The 27,635-nt window shown below is 40.8% G+C and overlaps 1 protein-coding gene across 2 annotated transcripts in view; it reads left to right on the forward strand.

Moving 5' to 3' along the window:
- The window catches only part of MPP7 (MAGUK p55 scaffold protein 7), a 288,302-nt gene that overhangs the window by 250,212 nt on the left and 10,455 nt on the right, over positions 1 to 27,635 (forward strand). For both annotated transcript variants that reach the window (XM_025885841.2, XM_073885448.1), the window contains exon 13: positions 17,481 to 17,561. In XM_025885841.2, the coding sequence (XP_025741626.1) occupies positions 17,481 to 17,561 (81 nt within the window). The remainder of the gene's footprint in view (positions 1 to 17,480; positions 17,562 to 27,635) is intronic.

Consider the following 27,635-nt stretch of genomic DNA (forward strand, 5'->3'; position numbering starts at 1 on the left):
GTTTCCTGTTTAGTTAAAGTATAAAGTCTTGATCTGGCATCTTGGTTGGAAGCAGTCTACAGTGATGTCAGCTCCTTTCCCTCATTGCTTTGATTTGGAAGTCTCCAGCATCTGGACAGGACCAGATGGCAGGTGGAGTCTTCTCTAGCTGTGAGGTGTGTAACCAAGATTCGGTGCTTTCTGGTTTCGCAGCAGTGTCAACAGTCAGGAACCTTTGGTAAGGTCCCTTCCAACAAGGTTGGGGAGTTGTCTTCCTCTGATGACATTTCCAGAACACCACCGAGGTCAGTTCATAATTTGAGTCATCTTCGTTGCGCCATGGTGGGGGAAGGAATGCAAAAACTGAAAAGTGAGTTATGCCAGGGAGCAAGGAAGGACCCAGTAGCCATCTTGGTTTTCCCATCACCCCAACTGTTCACTGAATTTATAACCTTGTTTGCTCATCGTAATTTCGCTGGTTCAGGAGCGGACTGTTGCCATGTTATAGGACATCAGAAAGGCAGAAGTCTGGCAACAAGAGGTCATTTTTTGCAGAAGCAAAGTGGACTTTATCCATATGTGCCACAACCTTGATAGATTCAGTTGTACTGCCATTCCATGAAAGTCAGCTAGGGCATTTCTCTGATACCAGGTTCCATTTTTAGTGTGGGCCTCAATTTTGATGACAGCAATTTTGGAAGATAAGACCATAGCAGTAAGAAGGTCTTTTACTTCTTGTCCATTTTTGATTGGGGTCCAGTGGACATAAGAAAACCACTTTGTTTCCATAACCATCCCAAATCATGGCTGATCCTAAAGGTTCATATTCATATCAGCTATCTGTATGAATATGAACAGTCTGTCCTTTCGATAAATGGTGTACTTGGGTTAGGGCATGGAGCTCTGTTTGTTGGGCCGATTAGCTTGTGGGAGGTTTCCTCTCCCAAGTAGTTCATATTGGGTAGTAACAGTATTGTCAGCCTGAAAGCTCCCTTTCTCAGTTTTACAGGATGACCCATCAACAGACAAAATTAGATCAGGATTAGTCAAAGGAGGTAGCTCCTAAATCAGGATGTGTCACAAAATCGGGTGCCTCATAGTCATGGGGCTCACCCTCATCAGGTAGGGGTAGTAACATGGCAGGATTAAGAATATTACCACATTGAAGATGCAGGTTGGGTGGCAAAAGTAGAAGGATCTCACAGGAAGTGAGTCTGCTTGCGGAGAAATACTAAGTCAATTCAGAATTAAGACTTTGGACAACTTATGGAGTTTGTAAATAAATGTCATTTCCTAGAGTCATATCTTTGGAAGCTTCTATTAACTGTGCAGCTGTAGCCTTCAAACAGTTGGCATGGCCACAGGTGACTGAATCAAGTTGGATGCTCCAAGAAGCAGTAGGTCTGTGTTCACTGCCACGTTCTTGGGTGATTATTTCCAGGACTTGGTTACCTCTTTCATACGCAAATAAGGTGAAAGGGTATTTTTGTTTTTGTTTTTGTTTTTTTTTTTTAAGGTGAAAGGGTTTGAACAGGTAGGTAGCCCTGGGACAGGCAGTTCCTGCTGTGCTTGTTTTAGTCTTATAAAGGTCTTCTTGTGATTATCTGCCCAAGGAAGGGTTCAGGGACTGAAATTTTAGTAAGTTCATGGATTAGGGAAGTCAGTCGAGGAAAATTAGGAGCCCAGAGTCTGAAGTAGCCAGCTAGGCCTAGGAATCCATGAAGATGTTGCTTAGTTGTGGGCCTAGGACATTGTTGGATTAGTTTACTTCTCTTTTGGAGATAGTGGATTCCATTAGCACCTAGATTATGGCCTAGGTAATGAACAGTATCTAGAGATGATTATAATTGTTCCTTAGAAATTTTTTTTAAAGATTTTATTTATTTATTTATTTGAGAGAGAGAGAGAGAAACAGCATGAGAGGGGAGAGGGTCAGAGGGAGAAGCAGGCTCCCCGCTGAGCCGGGAGCCAGATGTGGGACTCGATCCCAGGACTCTGGGACCATGACCTGAGCTGAAGGCAGTCGCTTAACCAACTGAGCCACCCAGGCGCCCGTTCCTTAGAAATTTTTATGTCCTTTTTCAGCTGTTGCAGCAAATAAATGGAATCTTTGATGGATACCTGTTTGGTCACTGGGCATAGCAAGAGGTCGTCTGCATACTCTAGTGCAAATATACTATGATATGGAGTGTGCTCAATTTCCCAGGGAACTATAGGGGATTTAAATTGGTGGAGCACTTGGGGGAAATAAGATGGGTCCCCATTGAGCCTGTGAGAGAAGACTGCCCAGGTATAGTGTTAATTGTTCCAAATCAAGGCAAATAAATAGATGTTGGCTGTTGGGGTCTCCAGGGATGCTGAAGAAGGCTGAACATAGGTCCACAAAGCAGCGAACCGTCTTGACTCTAGTGGAACTTGTGACAAAAAGTTGTCAGGTTTGGAGCAACTGGGAAATGGGGAATAAGTATCTTATTAATAGGTCTCAACTCCTGGACAAATTGCCAACCCCACCCATCAGGTTTCCAGTCTGGCAGTTACCGGGGCTGGTCCAGGGAATGATTAGCGACTGAGTGATCAAGGTCTGTTGGTATGAGGTCTTGCACGGCTTCAGGCTTTAGTGGATATTGAGGCAATTTAGGAAGAGGTTTAGTTATGTCTATCTGAATTTTTATAGGCTCTGCACTCTGTTCTCCCAGTGTCAGTATTAGAAGTAGCCCACAGATTTTCAGGCACCTCAGATAAATCAGGGATCTGTGGTGGAATTGTTTCTCTTCTCTATCAGGGACAAGTTATAAGGGACATAAAAGATCAGGGTCAGGTTGGTAAGGTGAGGTTTCCATTGGAGGCAAAACGTATTAGCCCTTTTAATTTTAGAAAGGAGATCTCTACCTAACAGGTTGACTGGTACTGTATTACATAGCAAACAAACAAACAAAAAACGACCCACCCACCCCCACACACAAACTTTTTCAGTAAAAGGTCCCAGAGTCATCTGTACTACAGGTTGAGATAGAATCTCTCTCTCAATTTTATTAGATACCCCAACTATAGAAACTTCTTCTTCACTCCGAGGGATTTGTTGTCCTATGAGAGCTGGGTTTAAAGTAGGGAATGTTGCTCCCATATCTACCAGAATCTGGCAAGGTTTTCCATTGATTTTTTTTTTTTTTAAAGATTTTATTTATTTATTTGACAGAGAGAGAGACAGCGAGAGCAGGAACACAAGCAGGGGGAGTGGGAGAGGGAGAAGCAGGCTTCCCGCGGAGCAAGGAGCCTGATGTGGGACTCGATCCCAGGACCCTGAGATCATGACCTGAGCCGAAGGCAGACGCTTAACGACTGAGCCACCCAGGCGCCCCCATTGATTTTATTTTTAGTCTTCCCTTGGCTGTTTAAGGGGATTACTGGTAGCAGTTTATCAGAGGATCCCTCAGAGTCGGCTCTGAGAGGGGCCATTTGGGGGAAGATAGGCATTTGAATAGATGAGGAAGGATTTGAATAAGGCCTTTGATGATGGCTTTTTTCAGTGTCCTATTTAAAGAAAAATGAGACATTGACCCCTGGTCCAGTTTTTGTTTTGTTTTGTTTGGGTTTGGGGTTTTTTTTTTTGTTTTTTGTTTTTTTTTAAGATTTTTATTAGAGAGCATGCGCACACGAGCGGGGAGAAGAGGCAGAGGGAGAGGGAGAAGCAGACTCCCTACTGAGCAGGGAGCCCACCATTTTGAGGCCCAAAATGGATGTGAGAAGCAGAATGGCATAACCCCAAGGATAACATTTGACATCCCCTGTATATGGGGCTCGATCCCAGGACCCCAGGATCAAGACCTGAGCTGAAAGCAGACGCTTAACTGACTGAGCCACCCAGGCGCCCTGGTCCAGTGTTTTGATGACAGACTCCTAAGAGGGTGCAATTGGAGGTGGGGGCAGGTATTATTTTAGGTGCCTGGTTCGTAGCTTTTGTAGCTATAAGGCTAATAATTTGGTGGACTTTTGATTTTGGTCTTGTTTTAAAGTCATAATGAGTTAGAGTCACAAGTTCAGTCAAGTCAGTGCCCTTCCATGCCATCTTGTTCATTTATCAGTCCGCTAATCACAGAAGATAATCCATTTACAAATAGGGCAACTAGAGCAGGTTGGGTGGCCTCATTCATTGTATACAACCTAGAATGCCATAGGAAGGGAGCTTGCAGATGGGCTTTAGAGTCCGTCAGATTTGTCTTATTGGCATGTTTGAATCATAGACCAGTCAAATGTGGGCAGTCAAGACTCTGTGAATGGCTTTTAAAAGATTCGTTGCTATCCTGCAGTTTTTTCCTGGTCCATAATGGGACCGTGATGAAGATGTCAAATGTTATCCTTGGGGTTATGCCATTCTGCTTCTCACATCCATTTTTGGGCTTCATCTGCTCCCACCAGGATGTGCACAAGCTGATAAAGATCTGACAGCCTGGCGTCATAGGCCGTGATGAGGACTCAATTCTTCAGAAAACTTTTGGGGTTCCTCCTTGAGTTTAGGAAATTCTTTAATTATGGGTCTTAGTTTGGTTTGGTTTTTGACCAAGGAGTGAAAGATGCCTGAGGAGGATCTCCTGCAGCCTTGGGGGGGTTTATTTTAAAATATAATTATATAATTGTCTCTTCAGGGTGGAAAGGCAATTCAGATAGAGAGTTAGGAGAACATGAGTACTGAGGTAAAGGAGGGTAGAGGGGGAGCAGTAGGAGTTATGTCAGTCTGTCTTTTGTTGTAGGGATCTCTGTGTCTTTAATTCTTCATTAGCCTTTTGCTATGAATTTTTCAGTGAAGCTATTTTGGCATCTTGAAGCCTTTTGGAAGCTTCTCCATACCAATTAAAATCGGTATACCCATTCTGTTTGTTTGATTTGGGAACCTTTGCTTTCAAGCACACTTCCTAAATGAACAGTCTAAATGAATGCTCCCCCAATAATGGCCATTGCAGTTCTAGGTTGTCTTTAGTAAGAGTTGCCATTTTTGTAGCTGTCTATTGCTTCCGGGACTGTAGTTCTTTATACATAGAATAAGCAGGTGGCACACCTAGCTCTTTGTAATTTAAGAATCTCATTTCTTTAAGCTGTTGGGTCTCCTTGAGCCAAACTAATACCTCAGAGGGATGTGCCACTGGGTTGAGGATTGTGTGGTGTTTTACAGCGTACCTCCCTGTGCAAGAAATTTTCTTGAGGTTTATAGGTGACCTGGTGTCAATCTAACCCATTCCATGACCAACCTATCCTAACGTGAGAGTCTTAGAGTTAGGTGTTGAGCACGGTAACAGCTATTAAGTACTGATCCATGTCCACCGAGTTTGCGGCTTTTTGGCTTCTGAGATTCCCAATTGGCAATAGCCTGTACCCACACAAAACCAGCCAAACAAGCATGTACACATTAATGCACCAGCAGTAACCAAAGAGATGTGATGGCAGAGTGGCCAAAAAAAGAGGGATTAGTTGCACCCCCCAGCCATTCCCAGCATGGAACTGTGGACAGAACCAGCAGACCCCAACAACAGGAGACTGGACTAAATAAGGGCTGGGACTAGAGGTCAGGGTAGAACCATCTACCAGATCTAGCTAACCCGCTAAGTCCTGGATTGGAAAGCCAATTAGATTAGAGTTTGATGCAAAGAGAGCAGAGCCCAGAACCGGGGGGTGCTTACCCGTAGCCCTCAGAAAAAACAAGAAAAATAGAACTCGAAGGGTTCACGGATATCACACCTGTGTTTCTTATCATCCCCAGAGGTGTCAGAAGTTTCCTTCAGATCCTACCACTGCCACAAAATCTGTTAAAAACCAAAATTCAACGAGTGAATCTTTAAGATCTTCCTGACTTTATTCAGTGATTCATGAATTGGGCAGCATCCCATCTAGCTGATAGAACTCTAAAGAGCTGTACAAAATGGAAGAATTTTATAGGTAGAAGGGGCAGGACAAGGAAGTTATTAGAAAAGTGTGTATTGTTTCAGGCACGGTCACCTTCCTTTGGGGGACAGCAGGGGTCTTTTAGGCAGATTACCTCACTGGTGCTGAGCAGGTAATTCTGGATTGACTGGTTTAAGAGTCCACTCCTGAGAGAGGTTGCTGTTAATTAGGTTAGGTATTAAGTCTTTATTTGGTGATGTGGGCTTAGCATAAGTGACTCCATTTTGGGCCTGTTGTCTCCTTTTTATATTGTGAACTGAGAATACTAACAAGAGAAACATGAAATGTTCACATATGAGTAGACTTCTGCTAATTTTTTAACCTCTGTTTGAAATACTTAGAAACTAAATCAGATTATTCAGCAGTTTATCATCTAAAAGAGGTAACCAAGCAGGGGACTCAAATTTTATAAGTTTTGGATTGTTCCTGAATTAACTGTTAACTGTTCACGATGGCAGAAATCCTATACTAAGGAAGCAGTGCCTTGGTTCCTGCAACATGTGTAGGAAGATGGAAAGAGGAGAGTATTAGCAGCCTGGTCCTCCTCAAGCCTCATTTGTTTTTCCCACTGTTTTCAAAGCCATTGGGAATAATGGTATTTGCTGTGAAACTGTAAGGTAAATATTGCTAAAGAGGTCCACAGTATTATTTGCTCTACTTTCTTACCGTAATACTGCACACTTTTTATCCTTGGACTTAACCTTTAAGAAATTAAAATAGACCAAGTTGTTAACTTAGCAAAACTGTTGACAGTTGAGGACTTTGAGCCTTGCTCACAAGTATTTAATTTTTTCTTTTCATTTTGTAAAGGTACTATTCCAAAGCCACATTTTAGCCACTAAAATAGCGTAGTGACATTTTCTGTTCTACTCCTTTCTGCATTTGAAAGTATTTTCCAAAAAGTATGTTAAAACCAAATGTCAGGCATTTAGTACATTTTTCTGCATAAATTTTATCTTTAGTGAGACCTGACTTTTTAAAAAGGAAAGTAATAAAGCCAAATAATGTGTCTGTGTGTTTGTAGGGGAGGGAGTGGAGAGAAAGCTTTGGTGTTTAAAAAGCTACTAAAACACTTCACAGCTTAAGCCAATAGAAGAGCAAAATTCATCATGTGGGTATTCAGACAATTTGTGACTTGTTCTGTCTGGTTATGAGGCATAAGAGGAAACTAATAATAAATCTTTCTATATATTTCACATTTCCAGCTTGAGCAATAAGTACTATTCTGCCCTTCTTTGTGCTGAATCTCATATACTGTCTAAAGACTGCTTTGTAGAGGCAGTTTGAATAAATAGACCTTTATAAGACTGTCATCATTTTTCCATAAAACTATGGCAGAACAAAAAGTCTTGCACATAAAGCAGAGAGAAAAGCAAGTACTCAAAACAGAATATAAATGTTAATATGTTTATTAAAATTTTCATAACTTTGGCTGAACTTTGATTGAAGGCTTGTAGGAATTAGAGTCTGCTCTGGAGGATTTTATATAGACAACTGTAAACCCAAAAGTCATAATTGAATTTATGAGTGTGTGCTGGGTTTAAAATTATAATCCTTGTATATAGGAGGTAAATGTGGTCTTTATTAGAATCACAGTTGGCTTTTTTATGCCATTGGCGTATCTTAAATGTTTATACTCTGGCTTAATTTCTGGGCATAAATCACAATTAAGTTCATTCAGCTGATTTTTATGGAGTACCAGCCGTGCCAGGCACGGTTCTAGGCACGTGGGTCCCTTCGCACACAACACAAATGTTTTTGCCCTTGTGGCGTTTACATTCTCAGGGAAGGACATAGAAAAACAGATTCAACATAAATTCGTAATATAAAGTCAATTGTACAGTTCCAGAGGTTGGTAAATTCTGTGAAAGACACCAAAAGCAGGGCAGATTCAGAGGAATCAGGATTTTGAATCAGATTGTGGTAGCTTGTTGAAAAGGTCACATTTTTGAACAGACTCTTTAGGAAGACTCAGGAATGGGTTTATTTTGACCTTTTAATTTTATTGACTCGTCATACCCCTGAGATAGAGGAGAGATGAGAACTTGAATCAGTCTGTAGAAGTCTGGTGTCAATAGCTACTTTGGAAAAAATGATGCTCTTTCAGCAAGCCTCCCACTTTTTTTTTTCTTTTCTTTTCTTTTTTTTTTTTTTTTTTTTTTTGACATTAGCATACAAGTTGATGCTTCATTGATAGGATTTTTCTTCCACTATGAAAGTGTAACAGAGGAAAAAAGCCCTGAACCTCTGGCAGGGCTTGTTATGAACTGCTAAGTTGCTGTATTTTCTATGTAGTTTGATTGAACTTTAAATTTAGTTTTATAAGCAACTTTGTCACTCGCCAGCACAAAATCCAGCCACCCACTATTGTGATCATTGTGAGTCAAATATTAAATAGCATGGTAGTTTCTATTTTATGCCTAGAGCAACAAAAATAGTAGTGCTACAATAGGATAAGTAGGCTTTTTATAACGTATCTGAGCTGAAGAATACCTAGAGATTTCATTTGATTTTTCTTGTAATAAATCAAATGAGTAAGTGTGTTTTTTCAAGTAACAAAAGCCATTTGGATACTGAGTACAGACTCCAGCAATTTTGCTATTTTTCTCTGGATAGTAAGAGGAACAAGTCTGGCCAATACTATAAAAGTGTCTGGGGGAAAACGTGGAAGAATTTTCATGTTAAGCAGGGCAGGTCCACTGGAGGTAAACACATAGTTAAACCACATAGTTAAAAACCGCATCCATGAGAGGAGCTTTCACGCAATACGCCATTTTTATGCCTGTGTCAGGATGTACAAAGATCATGAGCAAAAGCAAATAGTACTTGATAGAGCAACAGATTTCTCTCCAGTGTATAGTTTAATACTGCACAGAAATCCAAACAAGAATGGATTTTATTAAATGTGTTCTGTTACATGAGTGCATTTTGTGTTAAGACTAATTTGGCCAATCTCCTCTACCTGTATCTACCTCTTTCTGAGAAGTTTCTTTCCTAACAGATGAGTAACACTGTAATCTTCAGCACGATTGTCCTTTCGTGTGTAAGGTACCACTCATCTATATTTACATTAGTAAATTCATTTTGATGCTCATCAACCTTAACAAAATGCTACACTGGACATTTACAAGTAACTTACTTTATTGTCATTTTTTTGTAGACTACATGAGTGTCTTTTTAAAAAAAAAAAATATATATATATATTACATTTCAGGGGCACCTGGGTGGCTCGGTCAGTTAAGTGTCCAACTCTTGATTTCAGCTCAGGTCATATATCTCAGGGTTCCAAGATTGAGCCCCGCATCGGGTTCTATGCTGGGCATGGAGCCTGCTTAAGATTCTCTCCTCCCTCTGCCCTTCTCCCCTGCTCATGTGTTCTCTCTTTCTCAAAAAAATTAAATAAATAAAATGTATCACATTTCATAGATTTCAATTAAATCATTTTCACAGTAGTAATACATTATTGTTCTAGTAGGTATTCACTTAGGGTCTGCACTAACATATAAATAAGTAGATGGTTGACGTTTTAAGTACAATACTACAGAGTATGTCCATAATTTTTTTTTTTTAGTATGAGAACACCATACCCATATTTTAGAGCATTCTTTCAGTGTACCTACAGTTTCAGAGTGCTACTGTGGGCACTGGTTTTATTTCTTCCATGCTTTCTCCACTCATTTAGCTTTTTTTGATTTTAAATTGTATATGTCTGTTTCAGATTCAGAAGGTAGATCTTTTGGGGGGCCATGTCTACAGCGTGAAAAACTTCTGTGCATCAACTATGACTTAATTTTAAAAGTGTATTATGCTAACATTCTAATAGAAACCTATTTCTTGTTTTCCATCCACAAAGATTTATTACAAATTATAAACCCTTATACACATCCATGGATTAAAAAGAAGAAAATCTGAAAATACAACAGTGAAAACATTCAGCATCTTAGAATTACATGGATAATGGGTCAGTAATGTCAACAGAGGTGGAGGTCATTTGGGGCAAAGGCGTTGTATATGTGTAAATGCTCCTCTATACATAAACAAAGGCTGAGAATTTGCATATAGATTTTTTTTTAAATCTTCTTTTAAGATAGAAATAAAGGCATTTTTACTTTTAGTTTAACGCGAGTATTTCCTTAAATGGAAAGTTTTAAACAGAAACTTTAACAGCATCATTATGGACACCCTAAATGGGCTGTATTTCTTTGGCTGAAATGAATGAACCTTTGTATAAAATCACACACAACACGTTTGCCTACTTTCAGGAAGGAGTTACTAATTAAATGTACAAAAGTAATAAAAACAGTATGCCTTCCTAATTTTCTTAATTATCTAATTGATACAGTTTTTATAAGAACATCAACTAATGCGAATTAATGGCTTTATTCTTTCTTGTATTTGCACACACACAGTTGATTTTGTAAATTCTTATGAAATTAAAAAAATGAAACGGATACTTATTTACATGTTTTGGTTTGAATAGAAACATTCTTCTATGTTGTTTCCGAGCTAGGAAAACATCAGTTTTAGTTCGCTGCCTGGATTCCAAATTAATGAATTCCAAATGATTTTTAAGGTGCTTTTTTTTGGTTTTTACTTACCTATCATCATTGTATTTTATTTCCTTCGTCCTAAATCTAGAATGCTGACACACGGCCTAGCATACATTGTCTTCAGTAAGTTTCATACAGACTTTTCCAAGGTTCTGCACAGAATGAGTTTTGAGGTCCTCAGATCTGACTTACCCTTTTTGTAGCTGGGGGGTCTCTGTGTAATCCGTGAGCAGATAGTCATCAATATCCAAGGTGCGGGGCAGCTTGGAAACTGGCTGAGAGACTGAAGCTACGGGTCACAGGCATAATCAGACAGTGGATAACTGGCTACCTGAGTTTGTATTTTATTGACATTCTTTTGATAAGATGATAGGCAGTATGGAAAGAATACAGACCTTTTGAGTCCGAACACCAGTTGAGGCACACTCCAGACCTTAGGAAAATTGCATTTAGGAAAATGTCTTCACCTCTCATTGTTTTCTCGTCTGCAAAATGAGGATGGTAATACCTTAGAGGATTAGTAACGGTGTATGTTAACCGTGTAACACATGCCTGCCACAAACAAACTCAGTGTGTCATCATCTTAGTTATTCTTTTCCAAAGCCTATTGTCTGTGATTTAAATATGTGCTATTTAGATTATCATCTTTCTCTTTAAACATTAACAAGCACACCTGAAAACAAACTATAGGGTAACCAATTTATATACATATGTGTCTGTGTATTTCACCAATTGCGGTAACAGCTGCTGTATCGAAGGGGAAATGAGTCTGTCCCACTGCAGAGTGAACCTAACTTAGTCTGCATCCCTAAAGTGGCCTGCAGTATAAATAGATACTGTATCCTAAATACAAAGCAGCCAACTGAAAGTGCTGTGAACTTAACCCCTGGCCATGGGGGAACAGGGGTGTGGAGCTTAGCTGGTGATCTTAAGGTTAAGATCTAAAAAGAAAAATTCTAGAACTTCAGCAATGTGGATGACAGAATTGATCCAAGAGCTTCTCAGGGAAAATGCTGTTTGGAGGCCCTCAGGACAATTTTGTAGTAAGAATGATGGAAGCCATATCCCTGCTTTAACCATTTTTATAAGGAAACTCCCACCTTTGAAGATGATGACCTCAAATCTGGGGAAAATTTTTCAAATAAAATCTTTTGCCACTGAACATTCTTGGCATACTCCATGAGTGTGCAGTGAAGCAAGCTCACTACAAAGAGATTATATAAAGGGGTAAAATTGAATACAGTCAAAACGTCAGGGTATCTTATTAGAGACAGCATACTTTTCCCCTCTAATTCAAGCACAACTAGTTTTTTCCTCCAGAGTTAAAATAAATCATTGTGTTTTTTGGCATGGGTAGTAGAAGAAAGAAAAAAAGAAAACAAAAAAGAAGCTAGGCTCTCACTCAACAAAGTATCTCACACTCTGGGAAGCACTCCAGAGCTGAGACCTGCCGAAGAAACAGTATATTCATGTCACCCTTTTAGTCCTGGGTGCTGGGGCTGGGGGTGGGCATGGCAGGCCCGCACATGCTCTTTAAGTTGAGTGTTTTATTCGCCTCTTTTTCTTCGAGCATATATAACTAAGTTGGCATCATCTATACGGAGAACACAGCTCCATTTGTAATACCCCTTGTTTTCCTTTTTCGTTTTCTATTAAAGAGTACGTTTTAGCACTTTAAATATTTTGAGTACCTTCAGAGTAGATCAAATACATACACCCCAAATGGTGCCTGGCATTTCGCAGTCAGTCAATACTCTTTCACTTTCCTCCTCTCTCACCGAGGTCCCATTTCTCCTCGCCATCCCGAGTTCTGCCTTGCCATGCCTGCATGACAAGGGCACCCTCGCCCTGTCCTCTCTGCCACACCGCAGTCCTGGCTGAGAGGAGATAGACGGATTCCCTTCCCTGAAACTTGCTGGTCCACAGCCGAATCGTCACCTTCCCCCTTCTTCTCTGTATTTTAAGATCCAGAGAGCCAAGTGCAAACGTAAGCTCTGCCAACTCCTGTTGGGGACCATGAGCACGTTCCCTCACTGTCATATCCAGGCATTCTAGATGCAGATGCTGTTAACGTACATTTCGCTCCCATTCCTTTGGTTCATTCAGCAAATAGTTTTACCTCCAGAAGAGCATAATTACTGAGTATAATTGAAATGAATAAAACTAACGAGTGCCTACAGTTTGCCAGCTGGTGAACAAGTCGATGACACCTCTGTTTTCACAGAGCTCACAGGCTGTTAGAGGAGAGAGACGGGTAAACCGACAGTTATAGTATAGTGGGATTAGTCCTTTGAATTGGGAGCAAAGGGAATGCATGAACTTGGTACCAAACCCAAATTTAAAGTTGTTAGGGCAGATTCCCTGAAGTATATCTAAGCTGAAACAACAGAGAAGAACTAGCACATGTAGAGGCACCTGCGTGGCTCAGTCAGTTAAGCATCCAATTCTTGATTTCGACTCAGGTCGTGATCTCAGGATGCTGAGGTCAAGCCCCCTTTCGGGCTCTGTGCTCAGTGTGGAGTTTGCTTAAAGACTCTCCCTCTCCCTCTGTCTCCCTCTGCCCCTCCCCACCCCATGCGTCTCTCTCTGTCTCTCTCAAAACAAAACAAAAACAAAAACACATGAAGTCCTCTTCATCCTTGCATCCTTGCAAAAGCAGGCAGAGCATCCTTGGAAAAGCAGGCAGCATGTGATGAGGCCCTGACAACACAAAGGAGAACCTGCCACATTTCCAGAAGCAGGGGAACCTCCATGTAGCTGGAGCGTGCAAGGCATGGGAAGGAGTGGCAAGGATGAAAATCAGAGACACAGAGGTAGCTCACAACGTGCAATCTGTATAAACCTGTCAGAGAATTTCTGTTTGATTCTGTAGGCAGTGGAGGCAGAATGTGAGATGCTGGTGAGAAGTGGCAGAAGCTGGAGTCAGGGTGGCAGAGACGGGAGGGAGCAGTGGCCAAGGGACATCTTAAGGTGAAGGGAAGTTTGTTGTTTTAAGGTAGGAGAGAATTTATTCGCTGTAAGTGCTGACAGAAAGGAGCTAGCTGGAAGAGGTGGAAGATTCAGGAAGAGCGATCTCTGAGAGAAGGTGTAAAAGTGTATGACTGCAGAGAAGTATCTAGATGATGGTCTAGGTGGGTTTAGATATAGAAGTTTCTAGAAGGGACTTCAAAGACCTTTCCACTTGTTGGACTCTGTATTCTCTGGAGTAGATGAGGTCTTCTGCTGAAGAAGTTGCATTCACTCCACAGATTTTTATTGAGGGCTTGCTTTATGGGGGTGGTAAGTGATGTAACAGGATTCTTGCCCTCATGGGGCCCCTGTCTAGTGGGAAAGACAGGCCATGCAGTGATACATTACGCAGTTGTTGAATGGTGACTTTTAAGTATTGGGAAGGTAGGATGCTCTGAAAACCTAAGAATGAGAAACATGATCGACAGGGTCAGGACAGTCTTGCAGACTTGCTTGAGGAAGATCTGTTTGAGCCAAGCTCTGACGTTTCAGAACTCGCTGGGGCTCCCGATGAAGGAGGGAACTTGAGCAAATGCTTCGAGGCAGGAGGACGGGGCAGGGACAGGCTCACATGGAGCCTTGTAAACCGTGTGAAGATTTTAATCTTTTTCGGAAGAGCCTCTGGAAACTACATTTCCGAGAATGTTAAGCAAGGGAGTGACAGGATCCGAACAGCTCCTTAGAAGAACCTCTGCTGCTGCTGGTGGCGGCAAGGAGGCTGGTCAGCAGGTGTGGGGCCGCCGAGGAGGCTGGTCAGCAGGTGTGGCGCCGCCGAGGAGGCTGGTCAGCAGGTGTGGCGCCGCCGAGGAGGCTGGTCAGCAGGTGTGGGGCCGCTGAGGAGGCTGGGCCAGGGGAGAGGTGAACAGGGCGGCTCCCTGGACTAGACTGGCCGCGGCGGCAATCAAGATGGTAGACCTGCAGACTATTGAGGAGGTAGAATTGACAGCCTTTGGCAATTGTTTCACGGGGGAGGGGGTATGTAAGCCACCTGGAGACTCCCACCTGTGGCTACAGAGGAGTGGAGCATTGCAGTTACCATCGTGGGGATGTGAGAAATACCGTAGATAGGAGAACGTGGAATAATTGCCGGAGAGCGTGTAAGTCTCGTTTGTTCATGGAGAGCAGGAATGTATGGCAGGACTGCTCCAGGGCTGTCTGGGTTTCCGGCACTCGTCTAGGTGTGGGGAGGGGCTGCAGGATTGATCTTAGACTGGAGGTTTCCGGCAAGTGTGATAGAAGGACAGTGTGTAAGAGATTTGAGAGTATTAGCAAAATAGGAGACATGATGGCCCATGGAAGTGAAGGCATGAAGGGTTGCTAGATAGGAAGGAAAGAAATGAGAACTAGAAAGAAATGAGCACTAGAGGTCCTTGCGACAGTAGGTGTGGGAGGCATAACCGAGTGACAGATCTCAAGGGATCAGAGATCAAAGTCCTATTGGGAAGTTTGAATTTAATATTTCAGTAGCGAAAGAGCTGCTGGTGATGGCAGAGTCTCGAGGTCGGCCCCGTGAGTGGTCGAAGCGAAGTAGAGGAGAAGGTCGTTCGAGACTCGGAGTCAGGGAGATTAGAGGCTGGCATTTTGAAGGATATTCACGTGGATGCTGAGCTCACCCAAGGCGATGGCAGGAATTGAGGTGCAGAGGATGACAAGAACCAGGGGCTAACGTCTCAGAACAGTGGCTCTCGACGGGGGTGGCACTGCCCACTGGGAAGCATATGGGCATTTACTCTTTTATAAAGTCAGAATGGCTGAGGGGGCCAGGAATGTAGACGTGCCTTTCTGCGGAACACAGATCCGACCTGCATCCCGTATACTCTCGCAGATGTTTGTAGTGAACATTCAGGGACCAAACAGATCAACATAGGGTGGGGTGTCAAGATAAGAGGTCTGCCTTCTGGGACAACGAAGCACTATCCCATCCCATATATTTTTATGCTATACTTACATGTAAAGTGAGGGTCATTTGCAAAAGTATCATTTTCTTCACTTTGATAGTCTTGACCTGTTCTATTTCATCTGAGGCTGTTTCCCCCTCCCCTTACCATACCCCCCAAGTCTCCCAGTTGCTAGTCTTCATTATCCTATTTTCCTGCACCTTTGGGCTTCCATTTTCAGGTACTTTCTCATATGGAATGGTTCCTGAGCTTATTACTCTTAAATCCCACCATATTATAGGTGGGTGCAAACATCTGACGTCATTAGGTTTTCTAGTCATGTCCAAGCATTTACATATTGAAATACATATTTTATTATAAGTACTTTTTTGTCTTTCATATATTACAGTGAGGGCATTTTATTAATTTGGAGGGCTAGTGCATTACATTGGCTCCGAATTCCATTTCAGGGCATAAATGGGATATTACAGAGTATTTACTATAAAAAGGGAGAGCTGAGCCCCAGGGAATTGGTACTTGACAGCAGTTCCTGGCAAGACGGAAGGTGTTAGTGAGTGACCAGTAGTGGGGTGGAGGGGGGCGGAGGGAACAGGGGAGGGCGAGGGCCCTAAAAGTGTCAGCAAAGCACGGAAGGCATAGCCTCCCAACTCCAACTTCATCTTCACTCACACTTTTCCCTCCACGGGACACCCACCGTTCTCTTCTCCGTTCACCTGTCTGTTCTTCATTGTCTGGCATAAAACCTTATTCTTCTCAAAGCCCAGAAGAAGAATTAGGCAAGGGAATGAACACAAATGCCTGGATTCACACGGATTGCTCCCAAGAGAGGGAGCGTGATTACTTTCCGAATTAGTATGAAGTCTAATCGAGGTTCAAAGGCGTTAACTTTGTCCGTGACGTAGTCCCCCCGGGCTGCTGTAACGACACACCACAGCAGGGGTGGCCTGTCCACAACGGGAATTGACTTCTCACAGTCCTGGAGGCTGGGCAGTTGGTGGTCAGGGTGCCAGGGCGAGGGCCCTCTGCCAGGTCACACACATCTGGTGTGTCCTCACGTGCTGGAACTGGAGGGAGCTCTGTGGAATCTCTTTTATAAAAGAACATTGATCCCTTCCCGAGGGTCCAGCCTCCTGACCTAAGCACCTGCGCAAAGCCCCACCTTCTACCACCTTGGGTGCTGGGGTTCCAACATGTGAATTGGGGGTGGGGGGCACACCCATTCAGACCCCGGCACCTAGCATCACCAGGGAAAGGAGTAGTGAAGAGGGGACTCTAACCCAGGGCAGTCTGGGCTTGCAGCTTGCCTTCTGCCCAGCGCACGCACCACTGTTAAATGGACCCTGATGGCAGAGACGTTAGCCATTCGGGCCTTGTGACCTTCTAACTTGTTTTCCGACTCCTACTTGAAAGTGCTTTTTGTTTTGCCCCTAGTCTCATAATTGTTTTGTGTGACTCTCTCCCTCCAATTAGTTTCTTTGAAGGCAGAGTTCACTTTTGTTCGCTACAGCAGCTACAGTATGCCTTGTCCATGGTGGGTGTTTAATCTGTATACACGGACTGCTTAGACACCTAAGGCTTGTGCCAGTTTTCAAACACTTAAGGACCCACTAAAAACGTAGTGTCACGAGAGTTACCTTGACCAAAGTACATGTGGCGGATGGTTTTGCAAATTTAAAACGCATCATTAGATTTGGATCAAAAATACAATTAACGTTCAAAGATGTTCTTTTATTAAGCCCTAAAAATGTTTGAAATTGAAATGACTGGTGCCCAGACTCTGAACTTTGACTTTTTCAGGCGTACGTACATTTTTAGGCTCTTCTGGATACCATCACTTGGTGATATATACTCAGCTACTCTTGAGTGTGTTTCACTGAAAACATAAATATTTCTCATCTTTTTAATAGAAAGGCAGGGATTTAAATTTTGGTGGCAAAAAAGCAACAAACGAACTAGCTTTTCCTTAGGTACACCTGAACTCGAGATACTCTTTACTTGGGATGCCAAGTGGGATCCATGTTCTCAGGCTGTCTTAGGGATCCAGGTGAATTACAGACGTGTGTATGTGGTGTTTTGTTATATAACGTGTTTATATTTTCCTGTTTTTCAGGTCCTGTAGGAGTAGGTCTGAATGAACTGAAACGAAAGCTGCTCATCAGCGATACCCAACACTACGGTGTGACAGTGCCCCGTAAGTTCCCTGCACCCCCAATAACAATCGGTCAGCACTGATGAAAGATGGGTGGCACCTGACACGGTTCCAGTCGTTCAGCCTCTGGACCCACAACAACCCTAGCAAGTATGCAGCAACACTCTCCACTTTTTACAGTGGAGGAAACTGAGGCACGGGAGTGAAAGGGTTGCCCCAGACTGCAGAGACCGTTGGTGGGACGTTTGTTAATCACGGCTTCTCTATTCTCAGTTTTTATGGTGAATTTTAATATGCATGTGACACTAAATTAGTATTTACAAATTTTCTCCTAGATAAAAGCCTGACTCTTCTACTTCCTAAAATAAGTGCTAATGTTTTCCAGAGGTTTTCACCAGGTTTAAGATCAGAAGGACCAAACCACAGAGAGCCGAAGGAGGCCTCTTCTAATAGAAGCCTTTCTTAATTACTTTTTATATGTAGTAATTGGCAGATGGTGTTAAATGGGCCTTTCATGGCCATATAATCCAAATATGGTGGGCTTCTTTTCAGTATACAGAATTAGATCTATTTTTATAAAAGAGGTTTTCATAGGCTTTCTTACAAGTGAAATGTGATGCTGGAAGCATTTTGATCTCCAGAATAAATGCCATTTGACTACTTAATATGTTGATGTTAGAAAGCCGTCTAAAAGGCTAAAATTGAAGTGTTGGCTTTTTCAAGTGGTTTTGGTCCTGTTAAAAACAAAACAAAACAAAACACACAACTGTTTGTATATGGCCCTGAGCAGTGTTCTCTAGTTTTGGAAGAGTTTGACTTTATTTTAAAATTATAGTTTTCTGTTACCTCAAGTTACTCCTTGTTACTGCATTTTTCCAAATTATTGTTTATAATCATTTTCAGCCATATGTTATAGGGCCCTTGGTTTCCACCAACAGAGATGAAAGGAAAGGAAAAATGTGGAAATGTGGGATTAAACTGTTTTTTTTTTTCTTTAACTTTAATTCACTTCTCTTGCAAAAGCTGGCTTGCAATATATGGGTAATTCGAGAATTTTACAAAACAATTGTCAGTCTTACAGGGGAGTAGTTACAAAGCACCTGGAGGGTGGAAAAATGGATTACAAAGGGAAAAAAATGCATGTATTAATCTCCTAACTCGTATTCATCTACTTTATTTGTCTTAGTTTATTTCATCGTCCCAACCACTGGGCGACATCTGCCTGCCACAGAGGAGGGAAGAGAAAGGCTATGGGACTTACTCAGAGTTGTACTCATCACAGTTGCATGCACCATGATTCTACTTTTCATGTCCCTCCTATACAGCACTACCCAGTCTTTTCCAACTATGAATGCTCTTTATTGTCACATAGTTAGTAATAAACATCAATTTATTTGGAAGATGATAAATACCAATAAGACTGTCTCTGAAACATAACCCTTTATGGTAGTTTTGGTGTTACTCAAGGACCTGGGGCAACGTACTTGGGCCTCAGTCTATCCAACACTTCAGATAATACCTGTCTCCGAGGTTGTTACAGAAATTGACAACATCCAGAAAGGTTCTGGGACTGGGACTCTCCAAAGAAATCCCCGAAGTAGTAATTTTCCACTCAGATTCACTTTTAAACAGGTGTTAATGTCAGAGGATCCCCACAGAGCAGTGTTTTCCAGACTCGCCTGATGATAAAAATCTCTTGGGCTTCTTAGGAAAAGATTCCAAGACCTTTCCAAAGAGATCCTCCTTCAGGAAACCTGACAGAATGCCTGAAAATCTATTTTATATATCCCAAGTGACTCATAACACTGGACATTTTGGGAAAATAACAGCCAATAGCATCAACTCAGGATGATTTCATTAATTACAGAAGAATGTATTTTAAGAACGGTTTTGGAATTTTAGATTGTTTTGCTTTGTAAAATACTCCAGGTAGAGTCTTGATTATCTAGAGAAAAATTATTGCTTTGATTATTCCACCAGTATTCTGTTCGATGTTTAACTATAAATCTTCCCCAAAATGCACTAAATCTCCATCAGAATGGGTAAGTTGAAAATGATGCGGAGCAATGAAACTCTCACGTATTGCTGGCGGGAGTGTAAATTAATTTCACCCACTTTGGAAAACTAAGTGGCAGTATCTACTAAGGCTGAGCGAGCATCTACCCCGTGACCCCGCGATCCCACTCCTAGTACGCAGCCAACAGAGATGCACACAACATGCACTTGGATAGTCTTAGAAACGTTATTCAGAAGAGCCCCAAACTGGAAACGACCCGAATGCCCAGCAGCTGTAGACTGGATAGGTACGTGATGGTATATTCATACAACGGAAGGCTATGATGCACAATTTGCTACTACAATGCAGCAATATGAATAAACCCCCCAAACATGTTCAGCGAGAGGAGGCAGACAACGAAAGAGAATATGCAGTATGACTCCATGTTTACAAATACAATAAAAGCAGTGCTAACGTGCTCTTAGAAATCGTGAGGAGGTGGGTTGGAAGGGTGGTTCTGGAGTGCTGGAGATGTTCCGTTTTGTGGTAGAGTGCTGCCTACCCGGGTGTTTTCGATCTGTGGAAGCTCATTACGTTTATGTGTGAACTTCTCTGTGTATCACACTTCAGGGTTTTGAATGTTAAAAAGAAATACTTGGTACTTTAGTTCACTGTGGTTTGCTGATGTCGATTTGCTGGTCTCGACTGCATGACGGTTATGGAAGATGAACACCTTCCTTTATTGGAGAAAACTGAGTGATAGTTACATGGAATCTTCTCTAGGCTGTTTTTGCAACTTATTGTGAATCTATAATTATTGCAATTTAAAAAAATTAAAGGGATGCTAAATGAGGTAAATACTGGTGCTCCTGAGCTAAAATGGCAGAACAGATTATATGATCTTTACAAAATATCTGTGTCGCCACGTTAAACGTTCCAAGTTGCTTTTAAGCCGAGGCCCATTTTCTGCTGGTTTGCTTCTTTGTGGCAAATTTCATCCTTGATGAGCAGCGTCAACACTGTTTTAAGGCTCTACGTTATCATCAACAAATTTAAATGACTATTAATGTAACCAGTCTTTCAAAAGGCTGTCTCAGTAAATTAAAATAGTTAACAAAAAGTATTGCATTGATCTATGTGAGTGCTGTGAATTGTGTAAGACTGATCAATCACAGATTTGTACCTCTGAAACAAATAATACATTATAGGTTTAAAAAAAAAAAAGAAGATAGCAGGAAGGGAAAAATGAAGGGGTGGAAATCAGAGGGAGAGACGAACCATGAGAGGCTATGGACTCTGAGAAACAAACTGAGGGTTCTAGAGGGGAGGGGAGGGATGAGTTAGCCTGGTGATGGGTATTAAAGAGGGCACGTTCTACACGGAGCACTGGGTGTTATACGCAAACAATGAATCATGGAACACTACATCAAAAACTAATGATGTAATGTGTGGTGATTAACATAACATAATAAAATTTTTAAAAAGTGATATTAAAAAAAAAAGTATTGCAGTAGATGTCAAAGACTTGATGAATCACTTCCACAGTCTTTCTAGTCTGGAATTTGGGCACTCACAGTCAACCACACCTGTTAATCACTTTGTGGTTTCTCATGAAAGCATATATCACAGTTATATGTTTTCATAGGTTTCAAGGAACTCGTGTTCGATAACACTTCTTTGTCCATAGAAAACCCCAGTTGAGATTTCTAAAATATATATATAAAAACTAGGGTACCAATTAAAAATTTTTTTTTTCTTATCTCACCATGGCCATTACTTGGGAATTTTGTTGGAAGCAGGGGAAGAGGGTAGAGTTGGAGTTTGTCTCATATGTGTTTGTGGTTTGTCTTACACTGTAAACATAGTGGGTACCCAGACAGTGAACTATAGTGAGGTAGCCTGCATTGTGGTTAATATGTCCATCTTTCCCTTTGAAGTTCCCTTGAGAATTTCCAGATCCCTTAATTCAGGATTCCTTACTGTGAATGAGTTTGTGAGATTCCTATGGTCCCTCAGTGCAATAAACACGAAAATTCTTCAGTGGTAAAGTTACATCAAGCTTGCTAATTTGGGGTGCTCGTGATAAGCAAACAGTCTTGACTGTAGATATGTCCAGTTTTAAATGCGTTTATCAGTGTCATAAATGTCTTGTTCGCTTGATGTAGTTCTACTTTTAACCCTCCCTAGGGGACTCTGTATGTCAGGGCAGTGATCCTTAAAACTGTGTGGGCTACATTTGAAGAGTGTCCTGACATTACAGTTGAAGAAAGGAAGCCTTTTCTCAGTTCGCCAGAGACCGATTAATGCCCATAAAATTCTCAGTTTTGATTTTCACCAGTACATTTTTATGAAGCTAACTATTTGTTAAAGGAACACCAGTAAACAAAACGAAGCTGTTGAAGTAATAAATGAATATCAACCCTAAGTTTGAAAGCAGGGCATCATACTAATTTTAATAGCTTTTAAACTCTTGGGTGCATATTGTGTTACACACACATGATAGAGTCTATTTCTGTTGTGAAATTCATTCTTAGCTTTTATGATAGAATTAAATTTATTAGTATGTCATGCTATTACTGCAAAGGATGTGACACTTCATAAAAAAATAGCATAACTTCTTGGTGCTTTAAGAGCAGAAATATGAAAAACTGTTTCAGGAGATCTGAATGGTGTATTAAAATATGCTTGGTAACTAAATAAAAGTCCATTAAAATTTTAGATATAATTTAAATTAATTGGGTTTGTATTGAGGTACTTTTTCCCACTTCCCTCAGCTTTTGTTTTCTGTATTACTAAGATATAATTGAAATAAATAAGCTGCACATATTTAAAATGTACAATTAGATCAATTTTAATATACATAGACACACATGAAATCATCACCACAATCAACATAATGAACATTTCCATGTCTTCAAAAAATTTCCCCATGCGTTTTGTAATCCATCCTTCTACCCCTGGCTTTGGGCAACCATGAATCTACACTCTGAAACTATAGATTAGTTTGAATCATCTAGCACTTTATATAAATAAAATTATACAATATGTTCCCAGATTCTTTTTGCCTGGCTTATTTCACCCAGCATGAGTTTGAGAGTGTGTTTCACAGATCAACAGTTCATCCTTTTTCATCGCTCAGTGGTATTGCACTGTATGGAAATTCTATTATTTATTTATCCATCCATTTACCTGTTGATGGATATTTGGGGGTTCCCCCCGTTTTTGGTTATTACACGTAAACCTATAAGCTAAATATTCTAATGAACATATGTTTTTGTTTCTGTTGGGTAAGTATGGAGTAATAGAATGGCTGGATCATATTTAATTTTTTAAGAACCTACCCAAACCATTTTCCAGAATGGTTATACCATTTTCCAGCCCAGTAGCAGTGTATGCAAGATCTAGTTTTTTGCAGCTTTGCCAACAGTTGGTATAGACAGCCTCTTAAATTTTTCTCCGTGTGAAACAGCCCTATCTCAGGGATATTACGGGTTCAGTTCCAGACCACCACAATAAAGTAAATACTGCAATGAAGCAGCTTAGATGAATATTTTGTTTTCCCAGTAGTCTCTTAAGTGTGCAATAGCATTATGTCTGAAAAAAACAATGTATATTCCTTAATTTTAAAATACTTTATGGTTAAACAATGCTAACCATCATCTGAGCTTTCAGTGAGTAATATTTTTGCTTGGGGAGGGTCTTGTCTTGAGGTGGCTGGCTGCTGACTGACCAGGGTGGCGGTTGCTAAAGGTGAGGGTGGCTATGGGAACTTCGTAAAATAAGACAACAGTGAAGTCTGTTGCATCAATAGACTCTTCCATTCATGAACTATTTCTCTGTAGCATGCATTGCTGTTTGATAGCATTTTACTCAATCCTCTCAAACATTGTGCTTCTTTATCAGCTCAGTTTAGGTAATATTCTAAATATTTTTCTGTCATTTCAACAGTCTTCACAGATTCTTCACCATCTCAAGAAACCACTTTCTTTGCTCATCCATAAGAAGCATCTCCTCATCCATTAAAATTTTATCACAAAATGGCAGTAATTCAGTCACATCTTCAGGCTCCACTTCTAATTTTTGTGCTGTTTCCACCACATCTGCAGTGACTTCCTCCCCTCAAGTCTTGAACCCCTCCATGTCATCCATGAGGGTTGGAATCAGCTTCTTCTAAACTGTTAATGTTGATATTTTGACCTCTTCCCATGAATCATAAATGTTCTTACTGGCATCTAGAATGGTAAATCTTTTCCAAAAGAAAATTTTCTTTCTGTAACTCAGTTTTCAATTTACTTTGCCCAAAGCCATCAGAGGAATCACTATCTATGGCAACCAAATCCTTACAAAAAATGTATTTTTTTTTTTAAACATCCTTCTCGGGGTTTTTCCTTGATCCATGGGCTGCAGAATGGATGTTGTGTTAGCAGGCACGAAAATAACCTTAATCTTGTTGTACATCTCCATCAGAGCTATTGGGTGACACGGTGCATTGTCAGTGAGTAGTCCTATTTTATTTTATTTTATTTTATTTTTAAATTTTATTGTTATGTTAATCACCATACATCTCATTGTTAGTTTTTGATGTCGTGTTCCATGATTCATTGTTTGTGTATAACACCCAGTGCTCCATGCAGTATGTGACCTCTTTAATACCCATCACCAGGCTGGCCCATCCCCCAAACCCCCTCCCCTCTAGAACCCTCAGTTTGTTTCTCAGAGTCCATAGTCTCTCATGGTTCGTCTCCCCCTCCGATTTCCCCTTCATTTTTTCCTTCCTACTATCTTTTTTTTTTTTTAACCTATAATGTATTATTTGTTTCAGAGGTACAGGTCTGTGATTCAACAGTCTTACACAATTCACAGCGCTCACCATAGCACATACCCTCCCCAATGTCTATCACCCAGCCACCCCATCCCTCCCCCCGCACCACTCCAGCAACCCTCAGTTTGTTTCCTGAGATTAAGAATTCCTCATATCAGTGAGATCATATGACACATGTCTTTCTCTGATTGACTTATTTCGCTCAGCATAACACCCTCCAGTTCCATCCACATCATTGCAACTGGCAAGACTTCATTCCTTTTGATGGCTGCATAATATTCCATTGTGTATATATATATATATATATATATATATATATACCACAGCTTCTTTATCCATTCATCTGTCAATGGACACCTTGGCTCTTTCCATAGTTTGGCTATTGTGGACATTGCTGAGCAGTCCTATTTTAAAAGGAATCTTTCTGAGCACTAAGTTTGAACAGTGGGCTTAAAATATCCAGTAAGCCATGTTGTAAATAGATGTGCTGTCATCCTGGCTTTGTTCCATTTATAGAGCACAGGCAGAGTAGATTCAGTATAATTCTTAAGGGCACTGGGATTTTCAAAACAGTCAATGAGCACTGGCTTCAACTAAAAGTCATCAGCTACATTCGCCCCTAACAAGCCAGACTGTCCTTTGAAGCTTGAAGCGAGGCATTGACTTTTCTCTAGCTATGAAAGTCCTAGATGGCATCGTCTTCCAATAGAAGTCTATTTCATTTAAGTGAAAATCTACTTAGTGTAGCCACCTTCATTAACGATCTTAGTTAGATCTTCTGGCTAACTTGCTCTAGCTTCTACATCAGCATTTGCTGCCTCACCTCGCACTATTCTGTTATGGAGACGGCTTCTTTCCTTAAACCCCATGAACCAACCTCTGCTAGCTTCCAACTTTTCTTCTGCAGCTTCCTCATCTCTCTTGGCCTTCATAGAACTGAAGAGAGTCAGGGCCTTACTCTGAATCAGGCCTGGACTTAGGAGAATGTCATGGCTGGTTTAATCTTCTCTCCAGACCGCTCATACTTTCTCCATAGCAACAATACAGCTGTTTCACTTTCTTACCATTCGTGTATTCACTGGAGTAGCACTTTTTAGTTTACTCCAAGAATTTTTCTTTGCATTCACAACTTGACTGGTGCAAGAGCTTTCAGCCAGTTTCAGCTTTCCACATGCCTTCCTCACTAAGCTTAATCACATCTAGCTTTTGATTTAAAGTGAGAAGGTGGGACTCTTCCTTTCACTTGAACACTTAGAAGCCATTGTAGGGTTATGAATTGGCCTATTTGGGGAGGCCTGAGGAAAGGGGGAGAGATCGGGGAAATGGCCAGTCAGTGGAGCAGTCGAACACACATTTGTTGATTAAGGTCACTATTTTATGTGGGTGCAGTTCATGGCACCCCAAAACAACTATGATAGTAACATCAAAGATCACTGATCACAGATCACCATAACAAATATAATAATGAAAAAGTTGGAAATATCACAAGAATTACCAAAATGTGACATAAAGACACAAATGAGCGAATGCTGTTGGAAAAGTGGCGCTGATAGACTTGCCACAAACCTTCAATTTGTTTTAAAAACAAAACAATGAGAAACAGTATCTGCGAAGCACAATAAAACAAGGTATGCCTATATGGGTGTAATGGTATCTCATTTTACTTGCATTTAATTAATGACTAATGTTGAGCATCATTTCGTGGACCCACTCATTTATGCATCTCCTTTGGTGAAGTGCTTATTCAAATATTTTGCCCATTTTTAAAAAATTGCCTTGTCTCACTGAGTTTGAGAATTCTTTACGTATTCTGGATATGTGTCCCTTATGTGATAAATGTGTTATTCATATATTCTGTCTGTGGATTGCCCTTTTTTTTTTTAGACTGTGCACACAAGGTGGGGGAGGGGCAGAGGGAGAGAGAGAATCTTAAGCAGTCTCTGCGCCTGGCATAGATCCTGAGATCATGACCTGAGCCAAAATCAAGAGTTGGTTGCTTAACCGACTGAGCCACCCTGGCGTCCCACCTTTTCATTTTTTTAATGGTGTTTTTCAAAAACCAGAAGTTTTTAATTTTGACAAAGTCTGATTTATCATTTCATGTTTTATGCTTCTGGTGCTCTAAAAATCCTTTATCTCAGGACCATAAAGACGTTCTGCTTTTTCTATATAGTTTTATAGTTTTATAGTTTTACATTTTACATTTAGGTCTTGATCCATTTCAAGTTATTTTTTCATGTTATTTAGCAGATTTGCCTTGTTCCTGATCTCAAGGGAAAACAACTCCCATCTTTTACCATTAAGTATGATGTTGACTCATTGATGGCCCTGTTATTTGTTTGAAAGCAGTCTCTGCGATTCCTAGTTTGCGGAGACTTTTTGTCATGAATGGGTGTTGAAATTTTTTCTAATGCTCTTTCTGGATACATTAGGAAATGATGATGTATTATCCATTCTGTTAATATGGTGAATTCCATTGATTTTCAAATGTTCGGCTAACCTCTCATTCATGAGATAAACTACTTGGTCATGATCTCTTTTTAAAAAATGTATTGTCCAATTTGACTTGCTAATATTTTTGTTAAGGACTTTTGCACCTAAATTTATGATGGAGATTGGTGTGTAGTGTTTTCTAATGTCTTTGTTAGATTTTGCTATTAGGGTTATACTAATATCATAAAGGGAATTAAGCAGTGATTCGTCTTTATGCAAAAATATGTTGATGTAGGATTTGTGTTATTTCATTCATAATGGTGGACAGACTTCATCGGCCATCTAGGCCTGGAATCTTTGGGGGAAGGTTTTAAAAAACAGATTTATTTAGGGGTGCCAGGGTGGCTCAGTTGGTTAGGCATCTGCCTTTGGTTCAGGCCATGATCCTGGGGTCCTAGGATCAAGTCCCATGTCAGGCTCCCTGCTCAGCAGGGAGTCCACTTCTCCTTCTGGTCCTAACCCTGCTTGTGTGTGCTCTCTCTCTCTCTCTCTCAAATAAATAAAATCTTTAAATAATAGATTTATTCAGTAGATACAGTAGTTCAGATACTGTCTCCTCTTGTTTCAATTTTGATTCTTTATACTTTTCAAGAAATTTATCCATGTCATCTAAATTGTCAAATATGTTGGCATAAAGTAATGCATAATATTCTCTAATCCTTTTTAATGTTCATAGGATCTCTGGTAATAACTCCTTTTTCATTATTTATATTGGTGATTTTTGTTCTCTTTTTCTTAATCACTGTAACTAGATTTTAAATTTTTATCGTATACTTCTCCTTGGCTCGGGTTTACTTTGATCTTT

The sequence above is a fragment of the Callorhinus ursinus genome, unplaced genomic scaffold (genome assembly GCF_003265705.2).
Source record: "Callorhinus ursinus isolate GAN/ISIS: 27379988/994484 unplaced genomic scaffold, GSC_fseal_2.0 scaffold62, whole genome shotgun sequence".
Taxonomy (NCBI): domain Eukaryota; kingdom Metazoa; phylum Chordata; class Mammalia; order Carnivora; family Otariidae; genus Callorhinus; species Callorhinus ursinus.